The following is a 14,999-nucleotide window of genomic DNA, read 5'->3' as shown; positions in this document are numbered from 1 at the left end:
TCTCTAATGTGAGCTGTGGATCGAGGAGGACGCCCAAGTTGTGAACCCTCTCTGAGGGGGTCAGTAATTCCCCCCCCCCAGGGTTATGGACGGACAGATGGAATTGTCCTCTTGGGAGGCAGAACCCACAGCCACTCCGTCTTATCCGGGTTGAGTTTGAGTCTGTTGACACCCATCCAGACCCCAACAGCCTCCAGGCACCGGCACATCACTTTCACTGCTTCGTTGACTGGACATGGACAAATGATGGCTGACTATTGTTGGAGCATCAAGCGAAAATGTCCACAGATTAAACACTCCATACAAATCTGATTAAACTCGAAACTCGAAACTCCAGAAAAAAAACTATAAGCAATTTTTTTTACCTTAATATGTATAATTACCATTCAATAAAAAAACAACTAAACACAATTTAACTTGCAGTAACTATTATAGCCTTTGTATCAATAAAATTATTCTTTGTAAACAGTATATTTGGTAAGTTTTTCCTTTCCTTTCCTTTACATGCACAATTTGTATGATTTTTGAGGGTATCCTGTAACTTAAAAAGTTGACGTGATAGACAAAAACTGTGGTTATTTTTGGATCCGAAGGCCAAAAGTTAGTTGAAAAAACAAGTCACAGATTTAAGACAACAAAATTGCTGTTCCCCAGTGCAATCTGTTTCTCTTTAAACAAAATGATGGTGGTTATAAGTACTAGATTTAGAAGGAAAGAACAACTTGCCCCCATAGACTGGGTACATGATAATGTTTATATTAAAAGTCCCATATTATCTTCATAATTACCAGATCCTCCCTGGACACAGAACCCAAGAAATCTTTAACTTTGCTCGGTGAATTGATAGTCCAATTCTTGATATTCTCTGCCGTTAATAGGTCGTCAATGAGTCCAAGTTTACTGAGTACAACAGGAGGGTATCCCTCAGGAAATATCTGCAAGGAGTAAATAACTGTGTAAAAATGCAAGTTAACTTAGTCTCACTCTTTGATGCACACATTTATCCAGGACCTGGTTCTGGTATGGCTTTCTTTCCAGCCCTAACCAGGTGCTAACAATATTCCCAGCTCTTACCGGCTTGCAAGCTCTTTCATTGTTACTCTCTGCAAAGAATGTTTTCCAAAGCCTGTCTTTGATTTTTTTTTTCATTCTGTATTTGCTCTGAACGTTTCTTTCCAGCCCTAACCAGGTGCTAACAATGTTTCCAACTTTTACTGGTTTGCAAGCTCTTTCATTGTTACCCTCTGCCAAGAATGTTTTCCAAACCCTCTTTTTGTAGGTTTTTTCCCATTGCTTTATCTATCTATCTATCTATCTATCTATCTATCTATCTATCTATCTATCTATCTATCTATCTATCTATCTATCTATCTATCTATCTGTTGTGGTTCAGCCTGAGGCAGATCAAAGACCAGCTGCGTCTCTGCTGGCTCCATGCCCGGAGGAGGCTGACAGCGAAGAGGAGGGGTCTGGACAGTCGGACGGGGGAGAGTACAGTCAGGAATGTGACGAGGAAGAACAGCATGGGAGCCCCGGGGAGGGGCTCTCCCCAGCCAGTAGCTTGGAGTCTTTGGAGTCATTAGGTGACGAAGCACAAGCTGTCATTAACATGTGACAGAGACGTCTAGATCAAAGGAAGGATCAATTGAAGAAATATTATCAGCATTGAATAAGGAACACCAGGGCTTGGGTGTGGTCCTCATTAGCAGGGAAGGGTTTATAAGGTAGGCAAACTCTTGAAGCCGTGTGGAGTGATATCAGTTTATAGTTGCTATAACCTGCATTGTTTCTCGGCGTTTCTGTTCCGTGGCTCGTGGCCCAGCAGTCTTGAAGACCCGTGGGAGGTATATGTCTGTTATCTACAGCCTCGTCTTGGCAGCAAGAATCCTATATTTATGCATGGACAATTGCCTTCGTGTATATATTTGGAGTTCCAGTGTTTTCCTGCTTTGTAAGGACATTTTCTGTTAGCTTCATTTCTCTTTAACATTATAAAACTGTATTTGAATTCTACCGGTGTGTCTGGCTTATCTTTTTGGGTTGGTCATAGCTTCCGGAGTGACCCAGACAGAACACTATCTATCTATCTATCTATCTATCTATCTATCTATCTATCTATCTATCTATCTATCTATCTATCTATCTATTTCGATTTCTATGCTGCCCTTCTCGAAGCGACTCAGCGTGGCGTACAACATTAATACAACAGTATACAAGAAATCTAATATCTCTAAAAATAAATACAAAATTCTAAACACATTTAAAAACCTCATGCACATTCGCATACACTCATCCAACCAATCATGTCTCACTTGCTCCTAATGTTTCTTTCCAGCCCTAGCCAGGTGCTTTTAATGTTCTCAAGTCTTTCATTGTTACTCTCTGCGAAGAATGTTTTCCAAGCCCTAAGTCTTTGCAGGGTTTTTTTGCATTGGTCTAACTTGCTCCAAATGTTTCTTTCCATTCCTAACCAGGTGCTATTGATGTTCCTAGCTCTTACCCACTTGCAAGCTCTTTCATTGTTATTCTCTGTGAGGAATGTTTTCCAAACCCTGTCTTTGAAGGAGCTTTTCTTTCCCACTGCTTTACTTGCTCCAAATGTTTCTTTCCATCCCTAACCAGGTGCTTGCAAGCTCTTTCATTGTTACTCTCTGCGAACAAGAATGTTTTCCAAGCCCTAAGTCTTTGCAGGGATTTTTCCATTGCTCTACTTTGCTCCAACTGTTTCTTTCCAGGTGCTAATGATGTTCCCAGCTCTTACTGGCTTGCAAGCTCTTTCATTGTTACTCTCTCAGAATAAAGGTTTTCTTAAGCCCTTAACCAGGGGATAAAATAATGGTCTGAAGCTGACCAGACTAAGGACGCTAGCCAGATGAATACCTGATAAGCAGATTATTTTCCCTATTTCATCCCCCAAAACTAAGGTGCGTCTTATACTCTGAAAAATACGGTATAAACTAACATTGTCGGTTTCCTGCAAATAAAATTTATATAAGATGTTTTACCAAGGGCACTTTGCCCCCGCCAGAGTTTCTAAAATTTACTCCAACATAGATCCGCAATGTTGGAAATGCAATAAAGAACTTGGGACATACTACCACTGTTGTGGTGGTCATGCCCAATGGCATGAAAATACTGGAGAAAAATTAAGACATGGTTTAAAAAAATGACACAATGTGACAGAATTAAGACCGGATATATACTTATTAGGAATAATTAGAGAACATTGTATTAAACTAAAATACTATTTTATTGTCCATATATTAACTGCTGTGAGACTGGCATATACTCAAAATTGGTAAGATCAAAACCTCCCGTCAGATAACATGATAATTAATAAAATAATGGATTGTGCTGAAATGACCATTACTTAGGAATTGCAAAAGAAACGAGAAAGTGATTTTTTTACTGTATGGGGAATCTTTTACAACTGGCTAGAAATTAGAAGAGATAATACAAACAAGTTAAATAAATGGGAAAAATTGTTAAAATGGGATCAACAAATGTAATGAAAATATTAAATAATATAGATGTAGGATAGAGAAGTACGTATGTATGTATGTATGTATGTATGTATGTATGTATGTATGTATGTATATATGTAAAGCTAGAAAATAGTAATTTTGTGAAATGTAAATATATCTGGAAATGAAACAGTAGCAAAATTGATTAGTATTTACTTTATCTGTTTATATTTCATGTATTTTTGTATATCTTGTTTATATGTGGTTTGTTTATAACTAAAAAAACTCAATAGAAATTAAAAGTTAAAAAATAAAATAAATAGATGAAGAATAAATAGTTAAGAGTGCTATTTTTAAAATAATTGCGTGCTTATTACCTCATCCAATTTGCTCTTGACTGCTGCCAGCTGTTCATCTGTGAAACCGTATGCTGAGAATGCACTAATATTGTTCACTAGGTGTTCCTTAGTCAAGCACAATTTTAAGTCCTCAGGAGTATAATCTGCAAGATCGTTAATCTGGTCCTCATTTAGTATCTTCGTTGAATTGAGTTCCTTATTTGGGCACATATCTAAGAGAAAACTCAAGAGTTAACCACTGTTACAGAATTTTCAGGTCTCCCCAGATTATATGAATTGAAGTAGGAAAACCTACCTGTTTTCTAAATATCTTGGCAAATGTTTCTATTGATCATTTATATTTATTAAGAAAGAATTGGAGGGGATCCAAATTAGAAATCTTCCCAAAAATGGAGTTAAAAAGAGAGAGTGCTAATAGGATAAACTGAAAAATCCATTCATTTGAATCTGGAGTGAGGTATGCCTGAGCAAGATCAAAGACCAGCTGCGTCTCTGCTGGCTCCATGCCCGGGGGAGGCTGAGAGCGAAGAGGAGAGTTCTTGGCAGCCAGACTGGGGAGATAACAATCTGGAAAGTGACGAGGAAGAGAGCCCTGGGAGCCCTGGGGAGGGGCTCTCTCAAGCAAGTACCTTGGAGTCTCTGGAGTCATTGGATGATGAGGCACAAGCTATCATTAATATGCGACAGAGACACATAGATCAAAGGAGGCAGCAACTGAATAGATATTATCAGCGTTGAATGAGGAACACCAGGGCTTGGGTGTGGTCCTCATTAGCAGGGAAGGGTTTATAAGGCATGAGAGCCATTCCAGCAGTGTGGAGTGTTATCACAGTGGAGTTGGAGTTATCTGCCTTTTCTCTCAGCGTTTTGTTCCTGGCTCATGGCCCAGCAGTCTTGAAGACCCGTGGGAGGTTTGTGCTTGTTAGCAACAGCCTCGTTTGTCATCAAGGATCCTGTGTTTTTGTATGAACAATTGTCTTCGTGTATCTATTTGGAGTTCCAGTGCTTTCCTGAATTGTAAGGACATTTTCTGTTGGCTTCTTTTCTCTTTACCATTATAAAACTGTGTTTGGATTCAACCGGTGTGTCTGCCTTATCTTTTTGGGTTGGTCATAGCTTCCGGAGTGACCCAGACAGAACAGGACGGCAGCCTTATTTAAATTTTGAAAGTTGCGAGAAAAGACCCTCTATGCCCTTGTATGGCCCTTCATTTTTGTACTTTGGAAAAAAGGCTGTTGGAAGAACATGTTACGACTACATATTCAAAAATGTTCTCTGGCATGCTAATCTGGAGTTAACCTTAATAAACAGGATACCTCTGTCTCTAGCGAGGCATGGTTTGTGACCAGTAGGTGGGAGAATCAGGGCAGGCTGACCTGGTAAAGACATACACTTGGAACATAAGTAGTTATATAGGTGATTAACAATAAAGGGTATTTTTAATATGTTGAAAGTACAGTGATACCTCATCTTACGAACTTAATTTGTTCCGTGACCAGGTTCGTAAGTAGAAAAGTTTGTAAGACGAAGCAATTTTCCCCATAGGAGTCAATGTAAAAGCAAATAATGCGTGCAACCCCATCCCAAAAGTCATCCCTTTTGCCTTGCGCCGCTGGGAATCCCTGCCTCTAGACTTCCGTTGCCAGCCGAAGCACCCGTTCTTGCATTGCTGGGATTTCCCTGAGCCTCCCCTTGTGGGAAACTCCACCTCCGGACTTCTGTTGCCAGCCGAAGCACCCGTTCTTGCATTGCTGGGATTTCCCTGAACCTCCCCTCGCTGGGATTTAAAGCAGCGCCGGCAAAAATGAAGGGAATCCCACAAGGGGAGCCTCAGGGATATCCCAGCAATGCAAGAATGTGCGCTTCGGCTGGCAATGGAAGTCCAGAGATGGGGATTCCCAGCGAGGGGAGCCTCAGGGAAATCCCAGCATTTCAGCTGGCAAAGGAAGTCCAGAGGCGGGGCATCCCAGTGGCGGCAGCTTGAGTTCATAAGGTGAAAATAGTTCGGAAGAAGAGGCAAAAAAAATCTTAAACACCGGGTTCGTATCATGAAAGGTTCGTAAGACGAGGTATCACTGTACTGACAATACCAAAGACGAGAGCCAAGTGTTGTAAGAGCCTGCCAGAACCCATTATATAAAAATATTGTGTAGTAGGGGTACAGAGATAGATATATGGCATTTTGTATTTGGAAGTTACCTCCGTGATAGGATATCTTGATCCTATCCTTAGATCCGTCATGTGCATGTCCTATGTCCATAAATAATAACAAGCCTTTTCTTTTATTTATTTATGTTATTTATTTTGTCATGTATATATTGGTGGTATACAAAGATATAATATTTATATACGTGATACCAGTAAAAGGAAAACATTAGGACAGGGGACGGAAGGCATGCTGGTGCACTTATGCACTCCCTTTTATTCTTCCTCTGGATTCCTGTTGATTTAAGGGGTCTTTTCCTGTTTATTTATTTGTTTTTTATTTTATTTATTTATTTATTTTGCTCAAAACACAATGAAAGTTTTAGTCGGTATATATCTATATACTCATAGTAAAATACATAATGAAGGTTATAGAGGAGATACTCATAGTAAAATATATCTAAGAAAGAATAGAAAAGAAGGTATAGGAATAGAACATCAATGAAAGAATAGAAGAAGAGATATAGGAATAGAAGAAAGGTACAGGAGATATAGGAGAGCAATAGGACAGGGGACGGAAGGCACTCTAGTGCACTTGTACTCGCCCCTTACTGACCTCTTAGGAATCTGGATAGGTCAACCGTAGATAATCTAAGGGTAAAGTGTTGGGGCTTTGGGGATGACACTATGGAGTCCGGTAATGAGTTCCACGCTTCGACAACTCGGTTGATGAAGTCGTATTTTTTACCATCAAGTTTGGAGCGGTTAAAATCAAGTTTAAATCTGTTGCGTGCTCTTGTGTTGTTGTGGTTGAAGCTGAAGTAGTCACCGACAGGCAGGACATTGCAGCATATGATCAGTAAGGGGCGTGCATAAGTGCGCCAGCGTGCCTTCCGCCCCCTGTCCTAATGTTTCTTTTATTTTTTCCTAGTATCATGTATATAAATATTATTATATCTTTACATACGGTACCTCCAATATGTACTTGACAAAACAAATAAAAATAAATAAATAAAATAAATTTATCTCACAACCACACACCATTTCTCTCACCCAACGTTTTGCAATAGATTGTTCTGGATTTCAGGTGTGCACTCTGTCCATGAAACCATAATCTAATGTGTGAAGCCAGGGATGGTGAGGTCAAGTCCTGCCTCAACCATAAAAAAAACAGTTGGGTGATCATGGGTCAGTCCCTCGCCCTCAGCCCAACCCACCTCACAGACTTGTGGGAAAAATAAGAGGAGGAAGCTGTGCCGGATATGTTTGCAAACCTTAAGTTATTTATAAAAATAATAAAGACGGATACAATTTAAAAACATCCTTTTTATGATCCTGTAATTCCTTAATTTGGGGTAGAGTCTGGGTGACTGTATAGAACTGATCGTTTGCTGGCAGGACACAAACAAACAAATATATATATATATATATATTTAAAAACCCACCCCACACCTATTAGAAAGCAACTCCACATTTTACATACCAGCCTCACGCTTTCTCCTGGAGGATTTAAGGCTTTCCATAATATGGACCAGTTGACTTTGGGATAGACCAGAGTTTTGTAACCAAGGCATTAAAACATCCTGCAGAAAGAAAGAACACCAGATGATGCAAAGTGCAAGGTTTGAGAAACTCAACACTAATGTATAGAAACATAGAAACATAGAAGATTGACGGCAGAAAAAGACCTCATGGTCCATCTAGTCTGCCCTTATACTATTTCCTGTATTTTATCTTGCAATGGATATATGTTTATCCCAGGCATGTTTAAATTCAGTTACTGTGGATTTACCAATCACGTCTGCTGGAAGTTTGTTCCAAGGATCTACTACTCTTTCAGTAAAATAATATTTTCTCATGTTGCTTTTGATCTTTCTCCCAACTAACCTCAGATTGTGCCCCCTTGTTCATATGTTCACTTTCCTATTAAAAACACTTCTCTCCTGAACCTTATTTAACCCTTTAACATATTTAAATGTTTTGATCATGTCCCCCCTCTTCCTTTTGAATAACAAAGTTGTAAACTAGATTGATCAGGAACTTGTTTGATCCCACAATATACAGAGTTTGTCTCCTATGACGTCAGGGTAGTTAAAGCCCCCCACTACCATCATAGTATGTTTTCTACATACATTTGTTTACTAACTAGCAAAAAGTCCATCTATTTTTTCTGCTTTCAACTCTAATTAAATTTTAATTAAGTTACATTTTAATGAAATGTTAAAATTAATTTTACAATTAATTACAATTAATTAAAACAATTGAATATTAATTAATTTCATTTTAATTTTAATAATTTCTGAGATTGCTGGTTTACCATTTGCCAGCCTGTGAGAATAGACCTTTAGTTGAAGTTCACTTTCACAGGTTTCTATTGAAAATGGCGCAATAAGAAATGATTCAGATGCAAAAGATGATCAGATTTGTGGCTCAGTTGTGGATACCCTGAAATATACTGATTCTAAGCACATTTGGGGTTTTTTTTTACTTCCTTTGTCCTGGTGGATAAGCAATCCTTCTTCTGTCTGTTTGTTTTCTAACGTACCTTAGGAATACTTCGCAGAATGCTGTGACCCTGGACTGGAATCAGTTGATTCAATTGATGGAGAACAGAAGATGTCCATGTAGAAGGAGGCCTAGGAGAAAAGTGATGTCGACAAGACCAGTTTTGAATGAAATATCTATCTATCTATCTATTTATCTATCTATCTATCTATCTATCTATCTATCTATCTATCTATCTATCTATTTATTAGATTTGTATGCCGCCTCTCTCCGAAGACTCGGGGCGGCTAACAACAATAAAAAGACAATATGAACAAATCTAATATTAAAAATAATCTAAAAAAACCCAATTTAAAGAACCACTCATACATACAACCATACCATGTATAAATTATATAAGCCTAGGGGGAAGGGAAAATTTCAATTCCCCCATGCCTGACGACAGAGGTGGGTTTTAAGGAGCTTGCGAAAGGCAAGGAAGGTGGGGGCAACTCTGATATCTGGGGGGAGCTGGTTCCAGAGGGTCGGGGCTGCCACAGAGAAGGCTCTTCTCCTGGGTCCCGCCAGGAGACTGCTGAAATATAGCAAATTCATTCAATAGCATTCAAGAGTGAGTGGCATTTTCCGGAGAGTTTCTATTTATAGAATATTTCTATTATAGGGGTTTAAAAGTACTAAGGTATTGTAGAAGAATAGTTGTACAGAATATTTATGCAGGATGATCTGATGCTAAATGAAACATTTACTATGTTTCATTTATTAAAATACGCTACCCAGTCTACATTTGAAAATCTGCACTTTCCATCATGGCGCAAAAGATGGCAGCATCTATTCAACTTTGGCTAAGATTTTTTTTGAAGGTACCTCTGTTAGGCCTGAGTGTCCTTGAATACAAAGCCACCAGAAAACCTAAGGGCTTTAAGCCAACTGAAAGTTGAAAAAATGTTGCATGATAGAACAATGCAAAAGTAGCAATAAAGAAACAAGAATGTGTTCACCTTAGAAACATGTATTTTATCTTAGGATGGATATATGTTTTTCCCAGGCATGTTTAAATTCAGTTACTGTGGATTTATCTACCATGTCTGCTGGAAGTTTGTTCCAAGGATCTACTACTCTTTCAGTAAAATAATATTTTCTCATGTTGCTTTTGATCTTTCCCCCAACTAACTTCAGATTGTGTCCCCTTGTTCTTGTGTTCACTTTCCTATTAAAAACACTTCCCTCCTGGACCTTATTTAACCCTTTAATATATTTAAATGTTTCGATCATGTCCCCCCTTTTCCTTCTGCCCTCCAGACTATACAGATTGAGTCCATGAAGTCTTTCCTGATACGTTTTATGCTTAAGACCTTCCACCATTCTTGTAGCCCATCTTTGGACCCGTTCAACCTTCTGGAGCTTTTGAGGTACAAACTTATAGCTTTTGTAATATTGGGCCACATTGACAAGGCACCTGTGTAATTTACATTCACATACACAAACAAAAAGGAGGCTTCATTCCAAAGCCAACCAAAAACAGGTAACAAATCATTTCTTTTCAGAAAATTGCTCAAAACTGGACTCACCCAAATGAAGTATTTCCACTGCTGATGATTTGTCGGATTGCTGTAATTTGATCTTGAGTCAGGTGCTGGCACTGACTCAATTGTTTTAGCCCTTTTTCACCAGTTGCTGCAATAGAATCTGCAGACATCTCGCAGTTTGAAATTCTGGCTTCTTCTTTGCTGATTACCAGGCCAGATGTATTCTAATTTATTTATTTTTTACAAAAAATTAAGTGGAAAGTAAAACATGGACAATAATTAAATAAAACAATTTCAATTTAATTAATTCATCCAGTCAATTCAATTTCCTATAAGAATAATGTAGGTATTAGTTTGAGATGCTGAAAAACAAATTAATCTAATAGTTAATAGATTTGAACAACTTTGAAATAAGACCAAGCTTTACAGTAATCATAAACACCCAGCTGTTTAAAAATATTCTTCCACTTTCTCTCTCATCAATCAAATTGTCCCTCATTATTAATAGTTAGCAAATAAAATTTAGCTGATTAATCTATCAATTAAATTTTGCAGGCTTTGAAATGTGCAGTCATACGTGTAAGAGAGTGCCCAGAGACCCAGACAACATGGGTGAGTGAGCCTCCCCACACGCATGGGCGTGGCAGGGAGCAAGGGAGGGTCAAGTTCAAGTTCAAGCCCAAGTTCAAGTTCAAGGGGACCCTCCCTTGCTCCACAGGGGGCTTTTGCCTAAAGTTGCGAAGGAATGTTTAGATTGGTATTTCCGCCCTCTTTCATTTTACCTCTGCAGGTCATAATAACCAATTAATAAATGTGACCCATATATCACATTTTCTGTGTCCCTGTGCTTATTCCATGTCCACCGCAACAGCCATGCCCTGGATGATTGGGAATCAAGATCTGTTTTGTACTAAAGGGATGGGGGAGGAAAAATGGGGTGGTAGTAATGGAACTTCCTGTGAGGCATCCTAAGGGAATGATTAAGGGTAATTTTGAAAAATCTGATTGTTTCCCTGTATAGACTAATCTGGTTTTATTGTTGTTCTGGGCTGCTCAGAGCCGTTTAAGGTGGGTGGCCATGTACATAATATAAGTAAGCAAGCACAGTCAAATATAACTCACACTGCTTGATTCTCCAACTCCAGAAATCAAGAGGCTAGATCAGTGGTTCCCAACCTTTTTTTGGCCATGCCCCACCTAAGCATCTCTAAAATCCCGAGGCCTCCCCCCACCCATGACATATAATTCTTATTTATTTATTTATTTATTTTATTTATTTATTGGATTTGTATGCCGCCACTCTCCGGAGACTCGGGGCGGTTAACAGCAACAATAAAGCAGTGTACAATAGTAATCCAATACTAAAACGATTAAAAACCCATTAATATAAAAACCAAACATACATACATACCATGCATAGAATTGTAAAGGCCTAGGGGGCAAGAGGATCTCAATTCCCCCATGCCTGGTGGCAGAGGTGGGTTTTAAGTTGTTTACGAAAGGCAAGGAGGGTGGGGGCAGTTCTAATCTCTGGGGGGAGTTGGTTCCAGAGGGCCGGGGCCGCCACAGAGAAGGCTCTTCCCCTAGGTCCCGCCAGCCGACATTGCTGAGTTTACGGGACCCGGAGAAGATCCACTCTGTGGGACCTAACTGGTCGCTGAGATTTGTGCAGCAGAAGGCGGTTCCTGAGGTAATCTGGTCCGATGCCATGAAGGGCTTTATAGGTCATAACCAACACTTTGAATTGTGACCGGAAACTGATCGGCAACCAATGCAGACTGCGGAGTGTTGGTGTAACATGGGCATATTTGGGAAAGCCCATGATTGCTCTCGCAGCTGCATTCTGCACGATCTGAAGTTTCCGAACATTTTTTCAAAGGTAGCCCCATGTAGAGAGTGTTACAGTAGTCAAGCCTTATTATTCAAAAAGTTAACTACTCAAGTGGAGGAAGACTAAAAAGCCATTAACTTGGTTTAAACAAGGTTCCAATTGCCCCCATTAAAAATGAAATTGCCCCCTATGGGGCATGGGGTCCACATTGGGAACCAGGGGGTCTAGGTCCTAAGCAGATTCCAGAGGAATATAGATATCTGTAGGAAATATAAGTACCATACAGAAATACAATACTTACTGTGAATTTCAATGCACCACTGGGAGTAAGCATTATTGCACAACCTAAAAAATAAGACATGGATTTTATCTTAAGGACATTTGAAAATTTATAATAAGATAGCCTTTCTCTGCAAAGCCAATTAAATGGAATATTGTTTGCTATATCAGTTTTTTTAAAAAGAATAATAAAACCTCTTGCTTAAATAGGTACTTCCTGTGTTTTCTGATAACACTGTGGTCAGTGGTTTACTTGGAACATACAAAGTGTGAATAAAATCTCCCTTTCCTCTAGAGTAGGTTTCCCAAATAGCAAGGAGGATCTCTTGGGGAGCTGCAGATAAAATCTGGAGAGGTGTGAAGAATCTTTTAGCTGTACAGTTTTACAATAAACCCACTTTCCCCAAAGTTTAATTGCATTTGTCGTTTGGCAGGACCCAGGGGAAGAGCCTTCTCTGTGGCGGCCCCGACCCTATGGAACCAACTCCCCCCAGATATCAGAGTTGCCCCCACCCTCCTTGCCTTTCGTAAGCTCTTAAAAACCCATCTCTGTCATCAGGCATGGAGGAATTGAAAGATTCCCTTCCCCTAGGCTTATAAAATGTATGTATGGTATGATCTCTTAAATTGGGGCTTTTAGATTTTTTAATATTAAATATGTTTATGTTGTCTTTTTACTGTTGTTAGCCGCCCTGAGTCTGCGGAGAGGGGCGGCATACAAATCTAATTAATAATAATAATAATAATAATAATAATAATAATAATAATAATTTGTGTTCATTTTGTGTTTTTAGGCAAGGTGTTTAAGGGAGATGTGATGGGGGAAAAGATAGAAACCCCTATTTCTAGAATGCATGATCAAAAATTAGCATATACATATCTTGGGGGAGAAGATGCTAAATCAGAACATAAAATTTGGGGATGTGCATAAGTGCACCAGTGTGCACTACGTTGGTGCACCATGAGTGCACTAAGGGGCGTACATAAGTGTACCAGCATGCCTTACATCCCCTGTCCTAATGTTTCTCTCTTACTAGTATCATGTATATAAACATTGTTATATCTTTGTATACTACCAATTCGTACTTGACAAAATAAATAAATAAAAGGAATCTGGATTAAAATTTCACAGAGCAGCCATCAAAGTATTTAATTAAATTTTTATAGCAGTCATGCATAATTATACTCACCAGCCATAAAAAGGCAGCAAAGCACGCTTGGTGATTCTGGCATTATTCCAAACAGATCCTTCTTCGTAGGTAAATATATGTATTCGCTCCAGAAAAGCAAACAAAGAAATATATTTATTGTCAGTAATAATCAACTTTGAGTTTCCTGCTTGGTTTAAATCTGGCAAGATGCTGCTGATGCTCTTTGGAGCAGATTGATCATTAAATTGCGCCTGCTAGTAATAATAATAATAATAATAATAATAATAATAATTATTATTATTATTATTATTATTATTATTATTTATTAGATTTATTAGATTTGGACTCGGAGTGGCTCGTAGTTAGATAAGGGCCAATGAAATGCACGGTGGGCTGGACTTAGTAAGTTTGTGGCTACGTAGGGATTCTAGATTGATCCCACTTTTGATCTCAACCCAGACTCTATCATGCCTTCTCCTATAATCAATGAACTCTATGTCTTCCAAACAGGTGTTTTGACAGTATATACAAGTTTGGATGACGCCTAAAAGGAAAATTCAACAAATTAACTATCAGTCTGTCCCTGACGATAGGAGAAGGTCTAAATGACTCATCAGAAAAATATTTTTCTTGGCTTGTGCTTATAACTCTTATTCAGACGAATGTTTGACTATACTTCAGTTTTGTCTCAATTTATCTTTCCATCTATAAGCTTAAAAAATAAAAATATTTATTTTGCAGATAAGAAATTTTAAAGGTCAAAATGTACAGGTGGACAAATAATCTCAAATGTCAGCACTTTGGTGCAAATGTTTGGACTCAAAGCTGGAAAAAACCACTGGAAACTGATAGCAGCCCCTGTCCTATGGAATGAGATTCCATCCGAGACCTGCTGGTATTTTGAAGGGAAAGGCTCTTTGTGGAAGCCTTTGCTGAGGACCCTTGGATTGAGTGGTTTTTTTTTCTTTTTTCATTTCTATCTAGTTCTGGAGGCTGTTAGGGCCTGGATGGGTGTCAACAAACTCAAACTCAATCCAGACAAGATGGAGTGGCTGTGGGTCTTGCCTCCCAAGGACAATTCCATCTGTCCGTCCATTACCCTGGGGTGGGGAACTACTGACCCCCTCAGAGAGGGTTTGCAACTTGGGCGTCGTCCTCGATCCACAGCTGACATTGGAACATCATCTTTTGGTTGTGGCGAGGGGGGCGTTTGCCCAGGTTCGCCTGGTGCACCAGTTGCGGCCCTATTTGGACAGGGAGTCACTGCTCATAGTCACTCATGCCCTCATCACCTCGAGGTTCAATTACTGCAACGCTCTCTACATGGGGCTACCTTTGAAAACTGTTTGGAAACTTCAGATCGTGCAGAACGCAGCCGCGAGAATCATCGTGGGGCTTCCTAGATTCGCCCATGTTTCCTCAACACTCTGTGGCTTGCATTGGCTGCTGATCAGTTTCCGGTTACAATTCAAAGTTTTGGTCATGACCTTTAAAGCCCTACATGGCTTTGGACCAGACTACCTCCAGAACCGCCTGCTACCGCACGAATCCCAGCGACCGATAATGTCCCACAGAGTTGGCCTTCTCTGGGTCCCGTCGACTAAACAATGTCGTTTGGCGGGCCCCAGGGGAGGAGCCTTCTCTGTGGTGGCCCCAGCCCTCTGGAACCAACTCCCACCAGAGATTAGAATTGCCCCCACCCTCCCTGTCTTTCGTAAACTACTCAAGACTCATTTATA

At 39.5% G+C, this 14,999-nt stretch overlaps 1 protein-coding gene across 2 annotated transcripts in view; it reads right to left on the bottom strand.

Moving 5' to 3' along the window:
• The window catches only part of MSLN (mesothelin), a 191,477-nt gene that overhangs the window by 11,229 nt on the left and 165,249 nt on the right, over window positions 1-14,999 (bottom strand). Inside the window, exons 2-8 of one of the 2 annotated variants that reach the window (XM_070760968.1) lie at window positions 13,300-13,388; window positions 12,132-12,175; window positions 10,042-10,223; window positions 8,514-8,604; window positions 7,452-7,551; window positions 3,842-4,035; window positions 789-935 (exon numbers count right to left, since the gene is read on the bottom strand). In XM_070760968.1, coding sequence (XP_070617069.1) covers window positions 789-935; window positions 3,842-4,035; window positions 7,452-7,551; window positions 8,514-8,604; window positions 10,042-10,223; window positions 12,132-12,175; window positions 13,300-13,342 — 801 coding nt within the window. In that variant the 5' untranslated portion in view covers window positions 13,343-13,388. The remainder of the gene's footprint in view (window positions 1-788; window positions 936-3,841; window positions 4,036-7,451; window positions 7,552-8,513; window positions 8,605-10,041; window positions 10,224-12,131; window positions 12,176-13,299; window positions 13,389-14,999) is intronic. The other variant, XM_070760967.1, reaches the window with a different exon arrangement.

This window comes from Erythrolamprus reginae, chromosome 9 (genome assembly GCF_031021105.1).
Source record: "Erythrolamprus reginae isolate rEryReg1 chromosome 9, rEryReg1.hap1, whole genome shotgun sequence".
NCBI lineage: Eukaryota > Metazoa > Chordata > Lepidosauria > Squamata > Dipsadidae > Erythrolamprus > Erythrolamprus reginae.
This window is presented reverse-complemented; position numbering and strand designations above follow the sequence as displayed.